The following is a 21797-nucleotide window of genomic DNA, read 5'->3' as shown; positions in this document are numbered from 1 at the left end:
GAGTAGTCAGCCACAATTGCAAAAGAGAAAGTATTTCCTAAAACTTGCTTGTTCTTTTCTTCCTATGAGATCCCAGCTGCTCTACACCCTCAATGCAGAGATCAATACTTGCTAGAGACAGAGACAGTCCTTTTCATTGGCACACACTTTTCTGTCAGGATTAAAGCTGCCCCTCCTTCGTGCTTGTTATTTTGACGGTAACTTTCCATAACTGTCTTTATCACAGTATACAAGGAATTGTAAAATATGCTGCTATTTCCTGGTTTTGCCAAGAAAATACTCAGATCTGACCAGTAAAGAAGGTGACCACTGAACATCCCTTATATAGCCAAATACTACTACCAAAAAATCTAGCTGCCTGCTCATTTCAGCCTCTAAAAGGTTTTCAGACCAGCTGACTTGTTCTAGGTTAAGTGATGTTGCTGCCTACAACAGAATTCATCAAAAGCTTGCTGACATGGGGTCTGTTGGTTTGCGTGGGTTCAGGAAGGTGTCATAGATACTACAGAGATTCTTCACTAAAAGACCAGCTATGCCCTGGTCTTAAAGGCTGCCATGAACTTTCAGAGCGAGTAGACAAAAAGCCTTCCACCAAGTCGAGCTTTCGCAGAACTTCTCTCTGCTGCCACTACAACTTCTTTCTGCAGAGATACAGAGCAAGGGTTAGCAAAATGCAGCTGCAGGTGTGTGGCTGCCTTAAGCTTCCATAATGGAAAGCAGATTTAGTCCATCTCATCAGTGTCATACAGAAATGTGATGAGGAGAAATAAGAGAGCAACCCACCTCCTCAGAATAGCAGTTAACAAAGCAATTTGGCAAACAGGTTTTATTTCATTTGGGGAACTGGAGCAAGCTGGAACCAATGAAATAAGTCTGTTGGAAATATAAACTGTTTCTCAGGGCTAAGCTCAATACAGATGAAGCTGGAGTGGGTACTGGATTGGTGCCATAGCAATGGAACACAACAGCTTGAAAAACGGTCTCATTTGCACTGAGCAATGCCTGTGTTTCAGGTGTTGGATTATCCACCCTAGCCTAGCTGAGAAGAATTTACATTTCCAGGTGTTTCTCCATTGCATGTTTTAACAGCAAGAAGTTAGTTAAACACCATTTATTGAAGACCTGTTGTGTACCTCCTCTGCCTACTTCTGAGGCTTCCTCAGTACTCACACAGAGAACCCCATTGCTCACAGAGGTGATGTCAGAGTAAGGAGAACAGCTGAACAAACACTAAGTAACCTTCAAGCTGAAAAAAAGGTTCCTCAGTGCATCATACAAACCTAGGGATTGACGTTTGGTAAAAATAATGGGCATCTGAGGGAAACAAAGAGAAGCAGGTACACAGACAAATCCAAAATCGTTCCGGTAACTGGACCTTCCTATGCTTGGCAACACTTGACATAAATGGTGTTTTCTGCTAGAGATAGCCAGTACAGCAAGCCTGTAAAGACTAAATGAGAGGGATGGTAGGGTGCCATTCATAGCTGAGTATCCACTTTGCATACAGGCTGGCATGAACAGTAAAGCCAGCTGGCACCTACACTCCATTTACCATGCTACCTTTCAGCAAACTCCTAAGCAGTTTAGATTTCAGGCCATTTAAAAGTGATTTCTTTCAATTCATGTTCCAAAATTTTGGCAACTCCATAGCTCATCCACCTATAAAATGGTTTTAATTATTGGTTCAGAGAATTACTTAATTAACTATGTTATATGCTTAAGAAGCACTTAAGGTTTCTACAACTAAGATGCATGTGAGGTATTAGCTAGTACTTGCAAGTGAGGTAGGAAGATGTTACAAAGCAACCGACAACAGTAATTTTTCTCACCTTGCTTTCAGATTTCACAGAAATAACAGAACTCCCAAATCTTGATAGTTCCTGTAAATAACATTGCTTGTTATAATGCTGCTAGTTTGTTGTTTTTTTTTTTTAAATAGGACATTTTAGTTTCAGTAGTTTGTTTTCTGTTTACTTACCTCAGGAGAAATAAGGACATACTGTGCCTGAAGAAGAAAAAACGACAAAATAAAAATTCAATTGAGAGAACCATGCTAGGGGAATAGAAGACCAGTACAATAATCCTGGCTCCTAAATGACAAAGTCAGTTAAGAATGAACAGGAGGAGCCAATTTGCAGAGATTCAGAAACATGAGTAAACCTTTTGTTTTGTGAACCCAAGTCAGAATGCACTGCATGTTTGTACTGGATGTACTCATGTCCTGATTTTACCTTTCGTGTATTCTTACCCAGTCCTCAGGACAGGGAGATATCCATGATCTGCAGTGACCTGTCACATTCCCTGAGGATGCCTGCTTTCCGTTGTAAATATAAACACGGCCAGCTGCCCCACCAAACAGTATTGAGGAGATGCTATTAGTTCTCAGTGGGGATGTCACAATCATTTCATCTGCAGGTATTACAAAGATGACATAACACATCAGAAGGAAATGAATGCTAAACCAAAACACGAGAGAGAGCTGGCATTTACGTACCTCCAGATGTCACAATTCCTATTAATGATGGCAAGTAAAATGTTTCAATTTCTGACTGAGTTGCTTGGGATTTTAGAGAGGCCTCTCCGTAAGGCATGATGGAATACTAGTACAAGTCAATTGGGGAAGCAGACTGTGTTTAGCACTTCTATGAACATGTAGGTGAGCGGTCCTCCTTTTGCTAAAAGTTAAACACTTCAGCTCTGATCTAGATTCATCAAGCATTACCTAGTCCATCGTTATCCAGATCACTTAAGTATATGTCTCCTCCGAAACGAGAAAACCTCCTGTCCCCACTCAGTGTGCTAAGCAAAGAAGGCTTGGTGCTGTCTGTCAGGTCATATACCAGAGCCAGTCCAGCTTGATGCAGCACTGAGGACATAAATGAAATCCTATACAGGCTGTCTGGAAAAAAAAGTAACAGAAGTTGAGCATCTGACATAGGAAGTCAGGTTTAATACCTACAATACATTAAGAGCAGGTAATACTGGCATTACATAAAATGGACAAACTATAATTTATCAAATAATATCAAATGTTATATGACATTAACACTAATTAGCTCAGGGAAAAATCTCTTAGCCATAGGACATGGGGAGAAACGCATTCAAGTTAAAGATAGATTTCTGCATTTTCACCTTCCCAACTCCTTACTGTCTGCTGCCAGAATGAGGACAAAATACTGTGTTATTTTAATTCCAAGAAATATGCAGTCTACTAGCAAATCACTGCTACATAAACAATGTAAGATAGTAATACTATTAAAACAGTTTTAAGGATGGAAAAAACCACATTGAAACAGAGGCATAGTAGAGAGACTCTACAGTGAGGCACTTACAGGTAATTACAGTGATTATTTCTAATTTTTTTTTTTTTAATTACATGGCAATTTAAAGGTCCTTTTTCTAAATTAAAAGTTGTATTCGTCCTCTGGTCATACAGAAACAAACATGCTAAGGTAGAAATGGCTTCCAGTGTTCAGGACATACCTGCAGTAGGTGCACCCACCACCAAAACTCTCCTTGTGTTCCCAGCTACAGACATCACACCACTGGCCAGAGACAAACCCATTCGGCTCATCTCCTGTTAGATTAAAACACCTGTGTAATTTCTACAGATTGTCACTTCAAATTATTCACAAGGTCCCATAGTGAAGAAGGAGCCCTACCTTGTCTCCAGTTACCGCAAACCAGCGCTCTGTGCTCGGTGGGTTGTACCCGTACACCTTCCCAACGCTCTGTCTGGCATCCGATGAGAAGGGATTGCATCTTGAATTACAAAGCAAAATATAGTGGTTTGTAACAACATATTTTTGTACACTCACCTAGGAATGCTACTCTTAAAAGATTGTCCCCTTTTACTTTGGAATAATAGTGCCTGCCAAATTCTAGAAATCTATTTTAGTAATTCCCATATGTGTCCTAACTAGTTACACAACATTTAGAGCACAGACTTGGCCTGTCTGCCCAATCCTTTATCATCCGATACATTTTTGTCTTTGGTTTGCTTTTAAAAATGCTCTCTCAAAGTAACAGTTATCTATACAATTACTTAAGGCATGCTTACCTGTCAGCATTTTTGTGGCCCCTCTCCCCAAGGAAACTCAAGAAATTCTTCAGTGTCTCTAAACAACAAAGACCTGCTCTACAAAGGGTCTAAAGCCCCCATCTTCATAAGGAAGTGTGACGGTATAAAATATGAATTTAATAGAAATATTAATTTAATAAATATAATCTAAGCAGGACAGAGGAAACTTCCTGAAAAGCTGGAACTCTAATCTATTACAAATATTAAACCTTGTGGAAATAGAGCAGAATGGAGGAGAGATCAAGCTCTCACATACAACACACCTAGCACAACTCTTCCATGTAGGGCTACCAATCAGTAGTAATGTTGTGTTTTCCAGCTGGCATCTGTCAAGTGAAAATCCAAACCAAGCATAATTTTCTTCCCCCTGCACCATCCAGTTGGCATCCTGTACTGACAGAAATTCTGAGAGACCAGAAAAATATTAATTAAATCTTGGCATACCCTGGCATAGAAAAATCCGTTAGCAATCCTCTACTGATTCATCCTATGACAACAAGTTTCTGTAAGTAAAATTACACTGTCCATGATATGGCACCAGTAATTGCTGACTTCACTTCCTCACCCTGTAGCTGTGTTGGCTGGTGAAAGCCTTTATTTGACACAGCCTGTTTCTCAGTCCTTCCAATAGCCTACACAAAGCACATGGAAGCTACCAGTCAAGCCTGCCCTAAACTAGTTACCATTTATCAGAACTTGTAATTCTTCAAAGGTGGTGGGTGTGGGAGCTTCAAATAATTCTGTCTATAATTTAAATAACTCATTCTGTGCCTTGGTTTTACAAAAATGTCAGTCAGCAGTGGGTTCTAGAACCCTTATGGGTTCTAATAAGCTACAAAAAATAAGCATTATTGGAAATCTCACTTACATGGTTACGACAAAGCTGCCCAACCTTTACTAACTTTATTTAGCTCCAAGTGTGACATTTTCTCCCTCATTCACAACACTCCTTATCACCTTTACTCATTAACTGTGTTCACTTGTAGTGTTCCTCTTTAGCCATATGAAGGAGTGTACAGAATGATAAAGATTCATCTCCTAAGGTACATTTACAATTTTCCAAGGAAGAGCAGTGAGCCTGCCCAACACACAGCTGAATCCATTCCTTTAGCAAGGCTTTCAACACAGTGTCCCACAATGTTCTTTTATCCAAGCTGGAACATTGCATCTGGATGGGTGGAGAACCAGATGGGAAAATACTGGTTGAGACAATCGCCATCACAGGCCAGCAGACAGTGGGTTGTACTGTGAATGCCTGCAACAAGTGGAATGCCTTCAGGGATCTATCTTTGGACTCATCCCGTTAAACACTTTATAATAATTGATTTGGAGAAGGCAACAACATGGCCTTTCGTGCAGTTGGCAGATGAAAGGAGATTGTGGGGAGCCACCATTCAGAGGGATCCAGGCAGGCTAGAGGAACAGACTGGCAGGAACCTCACAAAATCCAGTGAGGACAAATGCAAAGCCTGACCCTAGGAAAGGAGATGCCCTTGCAGTGATAATAGGCTGTGAGAAGCTGTGTGGAAAAGGCCCTAGAGATAATGGTGGGCATGTGAGGCTCTGACAGCAAACAGCTGACAGTGTACCAGGCTATATAACCAGGAGCATGGCAAAGAGATGATTGTTCCCACTTTAATCTTCCCTAGACCACGCCTATAATACATGGTTCAGTAACAGGAAAGATGTCGATTAACTGGAGCAAATTTAGTAGGGGTATTCCATGCCTTCTGTGCCTGTGAGTTCACTGTGCATGGTGGGAGGACAATAGACAATGAGCATAAACTGGAACAAAGAAGGTTCATACTGGCTGTAACAAGACATTTTTTCCCTATGAGGACTGCTAAGAAGTGGAACAGCTGCCCAGAGTGGCTGTGCAATCTCTGTCATTAGAGATTTTTAAGACCCAAATGGACAAAGCCCTGAGCAATTTGGTCTGGCTTCACAGATCTCTCTTATTGAGCAGGAGGCCGGACCAGACACTCCCTGAGATCCCTTTGAACCTGAATTATCCCATGATTAATTAGGAACAAATGAACAGTCACATAAAATATGGGAGGGCTAATTTATTCAATAAATATTACCTTGGTCACTCCTGTTGAAATAAGAGTAAAATGCAACCACAAATCCTCTCTGCTGCCCACCACCAGGTGCATATGGAGAGCCCACAACCAGATCAGCATTTCCATCCCCATCAACATCAGCTGCCAGGAGGGACCAACCAAGATTACAGTAGGAATCCTGCAATAAACAGTTACTTTAAGCCTGAAATAGAACTGAAACTATCAATTTTTTAACAAAATAGGGCAACTCACATCTAAAGAGCTAACTAAATTACCCTCCCACTCCTTGGCTTCAGTTTTGTTTTCTTAGAGGGTTTTTGGATTGGTTAGTTGGGGAGTTTTGCCTTTTTTTTTTTTTTTGGCTATGCATCTTTCTGTTCACCCTGCTGCCTCCCCTGCACTGAGGTACAAATGTCTTTCCACATAAAACTAACCTAGGCAAGCAACTGCTTGCTCCATCCCCATCAGTCTAAATTCCCTTGCAATTTGATTTTAATGTTCTTTTTTCAAGCCCAGAAGCCCCTTTCCCCTTTATCTCAGCTCCCACTTGTGTAGACTTGTGTTGGCCTGGCTAACAGCATAACATATACAGGATATTATATGCTATCAATATACCTGACAGGTTATGGTAACATTTGGCTGAGATGCCAAGCCTCTTCCCTCAGAGCCGAAGTAGACATACACAGCACCCTAAACAGCAGGAAAATAAAATAGAGCATGAGAGCACCTGCATGTCAGTACCAGGTACAAAATCCAAGGCAAATCACAAGAAGTGGAACAGTTCTGCAGGGACTATTAATACAACTGCATTTTTCTTATCACAGCCTTCTCACAATTCTGTCTTTTCTACCCCAAACCTAAGAATATTCATGTTGTAATGGGTAAGGCTGTAACCAAGCAACAAACTAGAGAAGTACATTTTCATCGTACTGTGGGTAAGATGCAAGGACAGTGTAGTGCATATTTGTATTTGTTACACATCCACTCAGGTGGCTCAAATTTTGATAACTATTATTTAATGCAATGGCATTAATATGCCATTAATAATGCACACAATTTTTCAAGGTAGTGAGTCAACATAAAATCTAAATTATCTAATTTCTTTTTTAGACAGATAAGTTAGTAGCTGAAATTCTGAAGAGTTTTAAGCTTAATGGATGTGGTTTAAATCAAAACATTTTACCTTTCAGTTTGCTTGAGCTGATAATACTCAGGGACCATTACATGGGCTTAAATGGTAAACTGCAAGTCATTAAGCCTCTGTAAATTGATTATTTTAGCAAGTGTGTCTGTGTTCATATCACATTTTAGCTATCATCTGTCGGCCTGTGACAGCATATGACAAAGCTCACTGATCCATGAGGTCCATTCCAGCCTGTCAGTTCCTAATCAAAAAGAGTACACTTGTATTTCATGAACGGCCCCTTAAATTTCCAGCACATCAGTGCTGCAAAGTCACAATCTGATTTGGATTTTTAATGTGCAAAAAAGGCCACTGAAAGGGAAATATGGATAGCTCTCATTGCTCTAGTCAAAGTATGCACAAAGATTATAAACTTTTGTGTTTAAATTACAATGTCACCTTGAGCAACAACAGAAATTCTCACTCTCATTTCACTGTTCAAATAAAACCAAACAACAAACTTACTTTGTAAGTAAGAAACTGGGATCCCACAGAAGGTGCTCCAATTGCCAGGTCTGGCACTCCATCCTCATTAAAGTCCAGGACTGCCAAGGCAGAACCAAATCTTCCTGAAGGCTAAAAGAAAAGGGATTGATCTCAGGAAAATAACAAATGTTTTCAAGACAAAACCATAAAAACCTAATGCATATTTGCACAAGGAAGAACTCGAAACAAGATGACAAAAATCTATCCAAAGAATTTTTGTTCTCCCAAGTAATAACCATCATACCAATACACTAACTCAGAATCAACTGTTCTATTTGTGGATGTGGAGGTGTTAAAATACAAGATAACACAACATGGTGCCACTTTGCTATTTCCTCTTCTGAGCCCAGTGCACCATGGATATTAAGCTTATGATCTTTCCTGTTGATGCAATAGCTGTAAACCACTAAAATATTACATAAGAAGACAGCAGCTGTTAATCCACAGTTTATAACCACAGAAACAGATTAAAAGGAAATGTATCTCATTTCTCTCTATTCTATTCTTTGTGAGTAAAGATATTTTCTACAGAGGATCTTATTTATTACTCAAAAAGGTCATTTGATCCTGCTTAGTTACAAGCCAGCCACCAGCACGTCAAATCCCAGCTTCCTCTTTTATTTTTTTTAAACACATTGCACTCTTACTAAAGACAAACAATTATTTTGTGAGAATTAACCAATTAATTAAAAAAGTAGCTTTAAAGGAATTGAAACATATTGAATTAATATTATTATATTAAAAAAGAAGGGAAAATCACAATATTTTTTAAATGCAGGGACCTGAACGAGAGATATTGGGACGTACAGAGATATTACCTCACTTATACTCAAGGGCAAATTATGTTTTAATACCTGCTTATCTGGCACAGTAATGAAAGTGAACCTACAGATCACTATTGCTTCAATTGTTCCTGTGACTTTAGTAATGGTTATTTTTCTTGAAAAGCATATGACATCCTTTAATCAGGAGGAGAATTTCAGGAATAATATTCATACACATTAACAATACCGTTTCTCAGTCAAAATTTACCACATTTTCAGTCCAAAAAATTTAAGTGACAAATATCTGACTTGACCCCTCACCTGATGACCTTGTAGTACTTGGTCAGCTTTCCCATCCAAATCCATGTCCTCTCGTGGCAAACCTGACTGGTTACAGTAGACTACATACACCCGTCCTATCTGAACATGGCCCATGGTGCTGTACCCTGGTGCTCCAACCACCAAATCTTCATATCCATCTTGGTTTAGGTCAGCTGAGATCATTGCCCTGTACAGCAAGGGAGTCAACAAAATCAGCATTAGCTTCCAGACTACCACAACATTAGTGGAAAATAAATAATTTTAATTCAGGTAAACCAAGACCTGTGTTTCCCGATATAGTTTTGTAAAAACCTATGCAGCATTTTTCATATTATATATTTGATTTGTGTTTTCTTGGATTAAATAAAACTAGATCTTTCAAGATTCATCTTCCATTAATGCACATCTGAGATCTGTAGGAACTGCTTTTTACTGACAAAAGGCACCTGAGAGCCTTCATAGCAAGGAGCATGAAAAAGGGCTGCTTGCATATGACACAGAATACAAAAGATGAAATTAAGTATCTTTTAAACTGAGCCTCTGATTTAATTGATGGATTTAAAAGGAGATAAGCAAAGGGATTAGAGGTTTCAGTAACATGTTGGAGTTAAGTGAGGGAATGCGGAGAGAAAAGAACTAACTACTGCTAATTTAGCTGGTATGAAGTAAACGTAAACATTAAATCCAAATTTTGAGTCATAATAAGTGAAGCAAGATGAGCAGCAATGCAAATTTATTTTAGTACTCTCCCCTGTTGCAGGTCAAGCTAGAACCTCTCTGGAAAGAAGAGAGAATATGCTTCTCTCTGTCCTGAATCAATGTTTGAATTCCCTACTAGTCTTGAGCATTTCCAAGAACACTCGCATCATCAGTAATCAACTCACGACAGTCAATTAATTTTGCACAAACATCAACCAACGACTAAAAAAAGCGTAACATAGTTCTCATACTGTTCATAACTAGAGCCAATGTTGGTTCTAATTTTGGCTCCTTCCATTCTGAGCTTGATCAACATCTGAAAGAAAAGTCTTATGGGCTAACTTGCTGTTCTGAACAGACAACATAAGCCATTCTGCCAGATTTGTACAACTAATTGATTTGGACTTTCACATGTAAGAGTATCCGAAGAATAAACAATAATATTTTGGTGGATACTCAAAATTTTCAGAAATTAAGTGGGAGGCGGGAGAAAAAAAATTACAAACCATCCAAGTCTAGCATAGGGTGAGGTCAGAAAATATGAAGCTACTGGCTTGGAGATGTGCTTAGAAGATTTCTGCTGTGTAGCTGCTAATGCTCTCCAGATATTGGTTGTAAAAGCACGGTTCATCAAGCGGAGGGAATTCTGAAATAAAAATAAGGAGACACAAGAATGGTTAAAACACAGACTGAAACTCTGGAACATTTTGCGACACCTCAAAAACCAAGTCACCAACAGTGGAAATCACCACATGGATCTAAGAAGACTCTGAATCAGGTCATAAGCACCATTTTAGAAAGAGACAAAAATCTGTATGCACTAAATGGAGCAGTGTTAACTGTTCACTGCGATGCTTTGCTGGGAGTTCTTAACCCCCCCAAAAAAGTGATCAACTAATTCTGTAAAATGGAAATACTAGAGATATATTTTGTCCTTTTTGCCACTGCAAGATGTGTTCTAACTTCACTATATAATGAACAAAGTGTAAAAGTTGAGTATTTATGATGTACATATATAGATTAACAATGATACTGTAATCTCCTTGAAGTGAAGTCAGAGGCTATTGTTAATGTCCTGAGACCCTGCTCCATCGTGCAGCATTTCAGACAGAAATGAAAACAATTTTATATAGAGCTGAATTTTACCTGACATGTCTGTCACTTCTCACTTACTGTTGCCCAAGACTGCATGTTGAAGTGAACTCCTCTTTCTGTATAGTTTATATTCTTCTCAAGTGATTCTGTAAGCAAAGAAGTTGTATTCTTGTGACGTTCATGTTTTGATTGTTTGTTTCTGCTAGAATAAAGAGGGCAGTAATAAGAATTAATATAACTGAATTAATGACTTGAGGTAAAAGGCTCTCTTAGGTTCTACACAGTTCCCCTATACAAAGTTTACTTATTCATGCTACAAGAATCTCAAATTCACACACAAAAAGATAAATAAAAACATCTCTAATTTTCAACAGCTCACTGTCCACATTAGCAGAAGACTCTCCTTTCACCACTAAACCTTTGAACCTCCAGAGCTGTACTTACATGTGGTTGTCCCTGTGCTCCTTTGTGCAATTTATAAACAGAGGGTTCTCAGGCAGGTAACAGCCACTAAAGAAAAATATGCAGAATCCAGTTTAAAGATTTTCCTACAATGCAAGTGAAACTAAAAATACAAGTTTTATCCTTACTGATTCCTCTGCTAGAAGTCATCAGTTTTCTCAAGAAACTCAAAATCAGAGCATCATCATAATCCCTAGAAACCCCGCTGATATTTATTTTAATGACCTTGATTAGGTTCTATATGAATCTCATGTTTCTTGAAGGAAACTTAATGTAACATGCCCTGTTATTTCTATGAATCTAAAGCACTTTTAATGAAAGTGCCATTCTGGAGCAAAGAACAGAACAGAATGTATTTCAAACATAATTTCTTGAAATAGCCACAGTGATATTTTCCATATAAATGGATGGATTAATTGCCACTGTTGGTCTTATAAAGTTATTTACAGTAAAGCTACATTTGTAAGAGAGCTGTACAAAGCTAGTTGTATAAAATATGAATTTGTGAGTAGAGGCCTGAGCTTCAACACTAGAATATATACTACTACTCTTTGTAATCCTATTTGCTTAAAGTGTCTGAAGGTAATATCTGACATCCCCTCAGAAGGGACATCTTTGCTGACTGATGACAGCAGCCAGAAGGTGCAGTCTCAGATAGCCAGGCCAGGCAGAACTTTAGGGCATGGCTATGCAACTTTTAAGCAGGTCCTTGAGTATGTCTTAAAGAGTGCTCCAAATTTTCCCTGCTGAGTATCAGCTGGGGATGCCAGAGGCTTGCCTGGGCAAAGGAGTGTGAACGCATAAGAAATGCGAACTCAAGGTAATCCTGTACACCCAGGTAAAAGACATACATAGAAATCCCTTTGTCCAAGAGAGGATTTAAAGCTTAGCACCTCTTCTAGGAAAGAACCCGCCTTTAGAAGGGCAATTAAATGAGTGTTAAAACTTGACTACTGCGTTTCATATTCCAGGACACACACTATACCTGGTTCCATTCTCTAGCATGTGGCTGGTCATCTCAAAAATGTTGTTTGTCCAGAACGCCATGTCATCCACTCCTCCAAGGAAATATTCATGGAACTTCTCCACCAGAAATGGAGATTTACTAGCATATCTTGGAAAAAGCTGAGAGACAGGCCACATATTTAGTAAGATGGACTACATTGTCTCCATGCTATCTGTTCATTTTTATTAAGGAAACAGAAGACCAACCTTGGCAACAGCAAGCCTTTCTCCATGCCTAAAAACAAAAAAAATCTTCAGAAATAAAACTTGCTTCACTTAGTATTTAAATATGTAAACAGTTCTTTTCAAGGTTCCTGTATAGTAAAAACTATGCAAGTCATTATATTTCCCTGTTGGTTGTTAAAATATTTTTTAAAGTTGTAACGTAAAAAGTAATGATACAAGCTCTGTTTTTGCCTTTAATTTGGAGGGATTCACAGTTTTTGTAAATGCTGTGTAACTATTGGTAATTAACTGAACCAGAGAATACAGCTGGGCTGTTTAGGGTATTCAAAAGCATACACTGCCAGATATCCAAAGTCTCTTTTAAATTATTCCTAGACTTGAAAGGATCCACATAAAATGTAGATAACCCACCTATTTAGCAATGTGCACTACTCCTTCATATGTGAAAATTATATTGCTAACTTGCCGCAATACAGTAGTACTTGAAGACACAGTTGTTCTCAAATAAATAGGCAAAAATGTGTTAAAGGTATAAATGCATTAAATAGCCAAGATTCAGCATCTGTGGTATAATAATTAATTTACCAGTCATTAAGCAGTTCAAATTTGAATTCTAGTCATTAAAAAAACTCAGGTGTTTTATGACTTTGGGATCTAGTAGGGGGGGTCTATATTTCTGACCTGCATGCATAAGGCATTTCAAAACAGCTATCATAATCTTCCTACATATGTTTCACTTACGAAAACCCAGAAAAAGCTATTCAACTTACAGTTCAAGATACAGCAGGAAAGTACAGTCAGTAATTGTGCTTTCAGTTATGATCTCCTTTCCATAAAATTCCTTATAGATAGCTGCTAGGTCTTTGACAGGCACATACCTAAAAAAGAGAAGAAGGTATTATTATAACAGATTTTCCACATCACCTGACAAAAGATTACAGTTTCTGTAATAAAAATAGCCTGCTATAAAATATTCTAAATTTCAAAAGGCTGCATAAGGTATGAAGATTTAAAAATAGCAGAAAGACCAGGACTGCACATGCAGTTACTCCGTGCACAACACTCTCTGTTTGTTTAGATTCAAAATCTGTAGAACCTTTCCCCTATGGCTACTGCTAATAGTGTTTCCCCACTGCCCACACTGGTTTCCTGGCTTGATCACATCCTCTTGGCGGATGTCCTCCAACTCTCTGCTGTGCCAAATCTACTCCTAGACAAACAGACATTTCACACAGTTGTGTCAGAGATTTATTGGTGAACCATGTCTTCTACACCTACGTAAACTACATTCTACTTAACAAAATCGACTCAAATTACCTACTTTAGTAGCAGAAAAAAATGTTTTTATGAGTTTTTTATTTCAGTTAAAAACCGTGAGAAAAAAAAATGTGTATATCTAAATCTTCTGCTCATTTTTATGCTTTTGAAACCTGTCTGGATTCAACATCTTCAACATCCAAACTTTAAATAAATCTCATATTTCCACTTAACTACGTTATTTAACTAATTTCTAGGACATTCCAGCAAAATGTTTTCACTGGTTATTTTATACATAAAACCTTATAATTCCTTTCAGAGATAAATAATTTAATCTTTCTTGTTTTGTTCCTATACATAAAACGCTTTTTTGTATCCTTCCAGTTTTTCATGTCAGGGAACAGTACACATGCACATAAGGAACACCAAACCCAGAATAATTTAAATAGCTGCAAGGGTTCCTTTTGAAAGAAAAATAAAGAAGGACAGCATTTTGTTAAAACACAGTGATTATACAGAATAAGTAGAAATAAATATTAAAGAAGGTAACCTCATTATCTTACCACTTTGATGCCAGATAACTGAAGTCCAGCTCAAAATGACTCACTACATCTCCTCCTGAGGATGGAAGAATGCAAAAAACCTGCATAGTCCAACAAACTAAACCTGTTAAGTATCTGTCATGGATAACATCACCCATGAAGCCATGTATGGCTGTGCTGTCTGTATTTATATGGCAGATCTTCCGGTTATACATTTAGAATACATAAATGGTTCACCTGAAAGTATGCTGCACATTTTATACCTCCAGAGAATAAAAATGATTTACCATTTAAAATCACAGTAGTGACTCCATTTAAACACTAGCATCTTTTCATCTGCATTTTGGCTTTAATCCAAGTGTTCATATGCCCTATTATATCTCCTGAAACATGGAGCATGAGGACAGGTATAGCAGGACTTTGCAAGCTATGGGGTAGGACAGGAATACAGTGTCCATATGACCTATTCTTGGCTCCTGCCTTGCATAGGCTAAGAGCCAGAATCACCCACTGTGGTTTTGAAGAGGACTAGTTATTCCAACAGAAGGATCTATGATTGGCAAACAGAAACATTACCAAAATCGCCAGCACTGTGAGCTTCTGAGTATGAACCATGAAAATCAATCTGGAGAAAGAGAAAAACAAGACAACTGCCTGTTTCTTTCAAGATGAGCAGAAACAAACTATCCAAGCAGCCCTAATGTTTACAGGTTCCAAACCTGATCAACTTCATTCCTATGAAATTCGTGACATTGCGTCTTTCCAAAAATCTTCCTGAAACAGGTCTCCAGCTTTTCTCTTCTCCACCACCCTGCCCCCCACAGTCAAAAGCTAGGCTATCCATTCCAATAAATCCAGTTGTATTAATAAATAAAATAATACAGGCTTACTTCTCCCATGGCCTTTAGAAATCCTTGGTCGATGCCCAGGCTATGCCAGCTAACATCTGCCACCATATGTGAGGCAATTCCAAACAGGAAAGCCACCAGTTTCTCTGTAGCCTACACAACAACAATCCGTTTGAAGCAGTATCAGTAATTTTACTCCTGTCTTTAAGAAGAGGTGAGCATTTTATGTAAGTGCATTATACAAGGGTATAGGTGAGAAACTCTTAGAATCCAAGAACGTAGCAAAACAAAGTGTTGATCACTCATTCCTTGATGCTGGAGTCACTTTTTGTGACTAGCTTTAAGCTCTTCATAGGTCCAAGGCCATAGAATTATGTGGCTGATGCCAGGATAATTTGTGTACTTAAAGTTAAATGTGTACTGAAGTGTTTTTCTGGACTGAGGATAAACATTTCCACATTCAAGGAGTGAGCCCCCTCTGCCACCATGGGTGTTGTGCAGGCACACAGAGGAGAGAAGGACATTCCTGTGCACTCTCACTTTTGACAAATTGTTTTTCCTCTCCTCCTACATAGTTCATAGACCACAAACAAGAGCAAATCAGGACTAAGTCAAAGAATACACAAGTGAGAATTATAAAAGATGTCTCGTTTTCAAATGGCAAATGCTCAACCAGATCTGCCAGGAATGCAAGATCACCAATCGCATTTGAAAGTTTGGATCTATGAAATGTATCATAAGCACCAGACCACAGTGGAGATAACTGACAGACTTTACATGGAAACTGTAACTTTTTGTCTGGTAAAGATGAAAACAGGATTTCAAATGTTCCTATGTCAGGAGAGACTTTAATGTAAAATGTGGGGGTTTTTTCTACACTTCACAAAGGATGAAATTGCAACAAGTGAAGGTGAAGAAAGCAGTTGAAAGCAAAGTCAAAAGCCGATGAAATTTTCTTACCTCTTCCCAAGGCTGAGGATAATTCCTTCTGATGTACTGAATACTTGCTTTGAGAAATGGTGACCAGTGAGTGTCTTCGGAGACATCATGGAATATTCCTATTGCAATAAAACTATATCAGTATTTCATTTGTTCTTTAGGAAAAATGAAAAAAGCCACAGACTTTTGTTCAATTTCATATCACACAGATGATACAACTGGAATCCATTTAATGAGAAGAGACTTATTTTATATGATTTATACTATCAAAACAAATACTACATTTACCTTCAATGATTTTGGTTTGAAGCATCTGAAAATTTTGTGCCTGCTCTCTTTTTCTGTGCCTATGAGTAGGTACAGGATGATGAAAAGCTGCCTCACAAGCAGAGAAGATAAAGAGAGTTGACAGAGAACTTGTTGACTAAATTGATACATTCACTTGTATGGCAGAAAAGCTGATGGGCATGGCAGCCAACTCAAAATATCATGTTTTGGGACAGGTGTCAGTTTCCACAGGGCAGAGAAGGGCTATGTCATCATCATCATCATCATCTTTTTCAACAGAAAGGCAAACTTGCCAAGATACAGTTAGTGTAGGAGTAGAAAAAGGGCAAAGGAAAGCTAGTCTTACACTATTTTGTTATTGTTGGGGTTTTATATGCTCCTATCCTCTTTGTGACTGATCTGATGGAAACTAATACTTCTTAATACAGAAATTAGCACTAGGCTTTCCATAAGACTTAAAAAAAAAGATAATTTTGTCCTCTCAGTTTTTCCCCAAGACAGTATTTAGTAATTAATCTGGTCTGCATCAGGAAGGCCTGGGGAATGAACATAAGGATACCTCACATAATATCTTTTCTTGGAAGATGGGCAAAATTCAATACAGCCATAATATAGAAATTAGCACTAGGCTTTCCATAGGACTTAGAAAAAAAGATCATTTTGTCCTCTCAGTTTTTCCCCAAGACAGTATTTAGTAATCTGACCCATTAAATACCCATTAAATTACATTTATCCCAAAGTTACACTCTAAAACCATTTTCAAATGTGTTGTTTTCCTGCTAAGTTTTACGAAAAGGCTTAAAATACTAACAAAAATGGCGGATATTTTTTGCAGGAAGGCGTTTTTGGCCATACTTTATTTCTTACAACATAACTATTTTCAGCCCTACTAAATTCTCTAGGATTTCCACATAAAAATACAGTTGTTAATACCTTAGACTCATATAGCTTTTCTTACCTGCTTTGCAGACTGGTGAATAAAAGGCATCAGGATAAATGCTCCCAGCTTGAAATGCATCTTGGTGGTTTAGTAATAACTGGGGAAAGAATGTGGGAAAAAGGAATCAGAATGCTATTGCACAGCATGAAAACACATTTTACTGCCTATATCAAAGATAAAATTTAAATATCCAGCAAGATACAACTATTATCTTGGTAAAATACACCATGTGGTGCAAAAAACCTTGCTGTCATTTTGCTGTCCTTATGTTTATTAAATCTCCTTTCCAAAAGTCTTCTAATACAACTCCTAATACAGTAATTCTTCTAATACAAATACTCATGTAGAGTACGACTAAAAAAGATGGAAAAACACGTGAGAAACTACACAAAATATATATACACACATTGGTATAATTGTTACGCATTTGTAAAAGTATTCAGACGGAGTCAAATGATTTTCAAGAGAAAAAAATACAGTCTTGGCACAATGTTGACACACATTACTGAGAATAATAACAAAAGGCAAGAAGATGGACAGAAAAACATCGAGAAGAAAGGTGTACATAGTTAAGCAATAATGTGCTTCGTACCTGTCTATAATTAACACTCCCTTCATTCTTAATGAAAAATTCCAGAGCTCTATGTGCTGAAAAACAACATATTGAAGTATTGATTTATAGGTATTGTGTCCACGTCCATGTTTTGTTAGAAGCATTAGCAAAACCAGAAAACACCACATTTTCATACCTAAACCAAGTGGCACATGCATGAAACATGATTTCTCACAGAATTATGTACCTGTGAGAGGGTGTGTTTTCTCACCTAGGGAGCTAATGAGGAAGTGCTGCTTCTGTGGCAGACTTAGGCACTGAGGTCTCATCAGTCTGTCTAATCCCCAGGTCCCAAGCTGACCAACTAAGTTAAAATCACAGGGAAGTGAATTCCCCATGTCCAGAACTGAGCTACAGCAGTGAACTGAAAGGATCACACGCAGCACATACAGAGCATGGACCATAAAGCTGTAGCTGTACTTATGTTTCACTCTTGCCCTTAACTTTGAAAAAGGTACCTTGGGAATCAAGGTGGATGTTTAACAGTTTGATTAATTTTTAACATGTATGAAAAGCAACAAAAATCCAAAGTCAGCAAGGTAAATAACACTGTTTATTCACTGAATAGGCAGGCATTCTTACTGTCAAAATCTTTATTAAGTGTAACGAGAGAATGAAAAAAATTGACACTACTTTCCTTTAATAAAGTCTCCTATTAATTAGTGTTAGGAATGATCCATTAATGCTATTCTAAAAATACCCAACATTGCCATTAAAGATATTTATAAAGTAAGACTAAATTTAATTTGTTCCTTATCAAATAAATCCCATCACAAACCCCAAAACAAAACACAACAAAAATATCCCACCACTAGTGTTCTGGAATAAGATACAGACAAACTGTGTGGGTTTGAGTGATCTTTCACTTTGAATTTTACCCACTGATCTAAACAACCCTTTATTCAAATATGTTAAGATACCTTAAGGACCAGTCTTGCACCAAAATAGGAACAACAACAACAACAACATACTACTACTACTACTACTACTACTATTACTACTACTACTACTACTACTACTAAATCATCTATAATGTTATGGCTCAGACATTTCAACACACATCTCTGTTTCCAGTGTGGGAGAGTCTCAGTTTGCCAGTTTGCTTTTTGTGCCTTCCATCTTCCTTTCACTTTTCTCATTACTCAAGTGGGCCCAGGTCCCACAACTCCACTTTTACACGGAATTTTATGACATGTCCCCACAGTTCCACAGAGCCCCACAAGTCTGACAGAAGTCCCTGGGTGAAAAAGCCTCCCCACTCAGACCTGCCTTCAGCAAAAAGGCTGTGGCAAGTAGGACAAAGCACAGCTCTGCGGAGCACACTGAACACGATTAACATTCTGAACAGGCAGAGCTTTTCACCATTTTAAAAGCACTTTCAGAAAACTGTCCAGGGTAGACTTTGGTGCTGGTTTTGAGTCAGAGGAGTTTCTTTCTGCAATTTGTTGTTTGGTGTTTTGTTTGTTTGTTTTTTGTTTTGTTGGGCCTTTTTTTTCCTGGAATACTCAGTGTTTGCGTTTCAGGAATACTTTCATCTAATCATCATAGACTTTTATGTGCACAATAAAAGCACTCACTTTAGCAGCAGAAGAGCTGATCATAGTTTAAGGTCATTTTCAAACGAATGGACAAAATTTGTTGTAAACAAATGGTTTAAATTAAACAATAGACCCCAATAGTTCAGTGTACACAATACTCCCCAGACAACCAAGATCTTTAAATTATATAAACACAGGTTTTTTGCTATATGTTTCCTTGTTTAGAAAAAAATGACTGCTTGGGGACAGATCTGTAAGCTCATTTCTCTTAGTAGATCTTTTTGCAAATACACTCCATTCTAGCAAATCTGTTATTTCAAGTCTTCAGAAGCTCATACTCGGCAATTAGAGCCTCGAGCTGGCAAAGATGTATGCACTTGCCTAACCTCAGGCATATAACTTCTACCGATTACTATGGGTTTCTTGACACACCCTCAGGCAAAGCAAATGGTTCCAGCGTGCTGACTGAGGGAACAACACTCAGTAAGGGAACATACTCTCAGTCTCGAATGCCATGAGTAATCCCAGCCCTTAACTTGTTCAAAGTTGCATGCATCTGAGAAGATCACCTGAACAGAGGCAACACCCTACGTTTTACCATCTGTTTGAGCAATAGATTTAGAAACTAAACCAGAACAAACAATTAAAACTGTCAATTATTATGAGTAAATGTTTCAAAATAACCTCAGACTACTCGTGTCTGTACTTGCAATAACTACAACAGAAGCCAGATTTTAAAAATAACATAGGCAAACAAGAAATTAAAACCAGAAATATTCTCCATTTTCATGTTCACTCAGTTCTCTCCTTCATTCTCTACAAATCTAGGCTGTTCAGGCTACAGAGAGCAACCTACCAGAAAGAGACAGAGAACAAAATTTTCATTATGACACAAACACATTACAGCATTTTACTATTTTATGCATTTTATTTTAATACATAGTGATTTGAAAACAGATCTACCACGAATGACCTGTGTTATCCTTTAGTTTAAATATAACAATCCCATGAATTGTCTAAAGTATTCCTCTTCTTTCTCCAAATCAAACTCTGTCTGCGTAAGACTCACAGACAAAAACATTCCAGTTACATAATGCCGGTGCTTTAGAAGATGGAAAAATACTCACATCAATTCAAGCATTTTGCTTATAAAAACAGTAAAGTTTCAAACTCCAAAATCAAACTACTCATCTATCCTGTGTGTTATTCACATTTTTTAATGATGTAGTCTGCTCGCTGCTCTAATATTATTTCCTCTCTTTGCTTTCCAGCTGAACTTGAATTTACTTATCTTTACAAGCAACTCAAAACACAAGAAAATTCATTCTGAACATGTCTTACCTATTTCAATATGTGTTGAAATTCCACATGGGATACATCTTTGACAGAAATGGTACAGTACAATCAGGAGAACAGACCAAATCTTCAGACCAGCCATGATGCTGGCTCCAACTGTGGTTTTCAGAAGCCTGGAGCAGTAGCGCTGTGACCTTTGCAATGTAGGTTACGGAGCATGTCTTTTCTTTCATACATACTGCTGACACAGCAAGTAAACAATTGCCATATTTGAAAGGCTATTTTATACCAATGCTTTTTTTTACCTCAAATAAAGTAATTTATAAAAAAAGAAATGATCTATGGGTGTTCTCCCCTCTTGAATTCTGTCATATCTCTGGGGTTTGAGCAGTGTAAATGCCATCACTGCACAGCAGCAGTGAGATTTCTCTATACAATAGCAAAGCAAAGAGCATCCTACCACTGTTTGCCCAGCTCATGCTGCACTTACCTTACAACAGCTACATCACATTTCACAAAAAAACCCAAAATTAAAGCCAATTGTCAAAGCAGTATTAATAAAAAGACAGTAGCTCCTGACACTGCTCAGCCTGCGGGCACAGCCACATTGGTTCCCAGTGAGATGGTGGCACCAGGCAGGGGCTTCACATGGCCCTTGTGCCAGACTGACCACAGCTGCCATGGGACCCGGCGGTCAGAAACGAGAGTCACTGGCCAGTGTGCCCACAGGCCCCCAGGGGCTGGTGCTCCCACAGCTAAGCCATCAAGCTCAAGTCAGCCTGGAGGAGAGGAGACTGAGAGGAGACCTCGGAGCAGCCTACAACCTCCTCACAAGGGGAAGCGTGGGGACAGGCACTGATCTCTCTAGTGACCTGAGGGAACGGCATGAAGCTGGTTCAGGGGAGGTTTAGGCTGGATATGAGAAAAAGGTTCTTCACCCAGAGGGTGGTCGGGCAGTGGAACAGGCTCCCCAGGGAAGTGGTCACAGCACTAAGCCTGACTGAGTTCAAGAAGGGTTTGGACAACACTCTCAGGCACATGGTGTGACTCGTGGGGTGTTCACAAAGCCAAGAATCGGACTTTGATGATCTCGTGGGTCCCTTCCAACTCAGGACATTCCATAATCCTATAACTATAACCCTCCCCACTCCCTCCGGGGAGGGGCACCTCGATGGTGCAGGAGTAACGGGA

The 21797-nt window shown here is 38.5% G+C and overlaps 1 protein-coding gene across 7 annotated transcripts; it reads right to left on the bottom strand.

The window, feature by feature from the left end:
* Nucleotides 1-4: 4 nt before the first annotated feature.
* GPLD1 (glycosylphosphatidylinositol specific phospholipase D1) lies at nt 5-21789 on the bottom strand. Of its 7 annotated transcripts, none has more exons than XM_051799497.1 (25): nt 20652-21108; nt 17752-17807; nt 17178-17256; nt 15953-16050; nt 15035-15145; nt 14721-14769; nt 14166-14220; nt 13116-13223; nt 12367-12394; nt 12140-12279; nt 11137-11202; nt 10771-10894; nt 10104-10243; nt 8899-9085; nt 7793-7903; nt 6760-6834; nt 6166-6322; nt 4345-4486; nt 3663-3762; nt 3484-3577; nt 2723-2899; nt 2249-2409; nt 1979-2005; nt 1830-1880; nt 5-641 (listed from the first exon to the last, which is right to left on the bottom strand). In XM_051799497.1, the coding sequence occupies exons 1-25, from the start codon at nt 20746-20748 to the stop codon at nt 564-566; spliced, it is 2511 nt and encodes an 836-aa protein (XP_051655457.1). In that variant the 5' UTR covers nt 20749-21108; the 3' UTR covers nt 5-563. The 7 variants fall into 7 exon arrangements, 6 of the variants coding, with proteins under 6 accessions (XP_051655457.1, XP_051655456.1, XP_051655458.1 ...); XM_051799496.1 differs by having other exon boundaries at nt 10771-10891; nt 20652-20763; XM_051799498.1 differs by lacking the exons at nt 1830-1880; nt 1979-2005 and having other exon boundaries at nt 20652-21788.
* Between the last annotated feature and the right edge of the window lie 8 nt (nt 21790-21797).

Source organism: Manacus candei, unplaced genomic scaffold, assembly GCF_025592945.1.
Source record: "Manacus candei isolate 608988 ecotype Guabito, Panama unplaced genomic scaffold, ASM2559294v1 h1tg000049l, whole genome shotgun sequence".
NCBI lineage: Eukaryota > Metazoa > Chordata > Aves > Passeriformes > Pipridae > Manacus > Manacus candei.
Note: the sequence above shows the minus strand (reverse complement) of the source record. Positions and strands in the feature narration are given on the sequence as shown.

Coding starts and splice junctions, on each gene's coding strand:
- GPLD1 (XM_051799497.1), bottom strand. CDS start 20,748: ATGGCTGGTCTGAAGATTTGGTCTGTTCTCCTGATTGTACTGTACCAT. Junction 17,257..17,751: donor GGAGTGTTAATTATAGACAG/GTACGAAGCACA, acceptor TTCTTTCCCCAG/TTATTACTAAACCACCAAGA. Junction 7,904..8,898: donor AAGTACTACAAGGTCATCAG/GTGAGGGGTCAA, acceptor CTTTTCTTTTAG/CCTTCAGGAAGATTTGGTTC.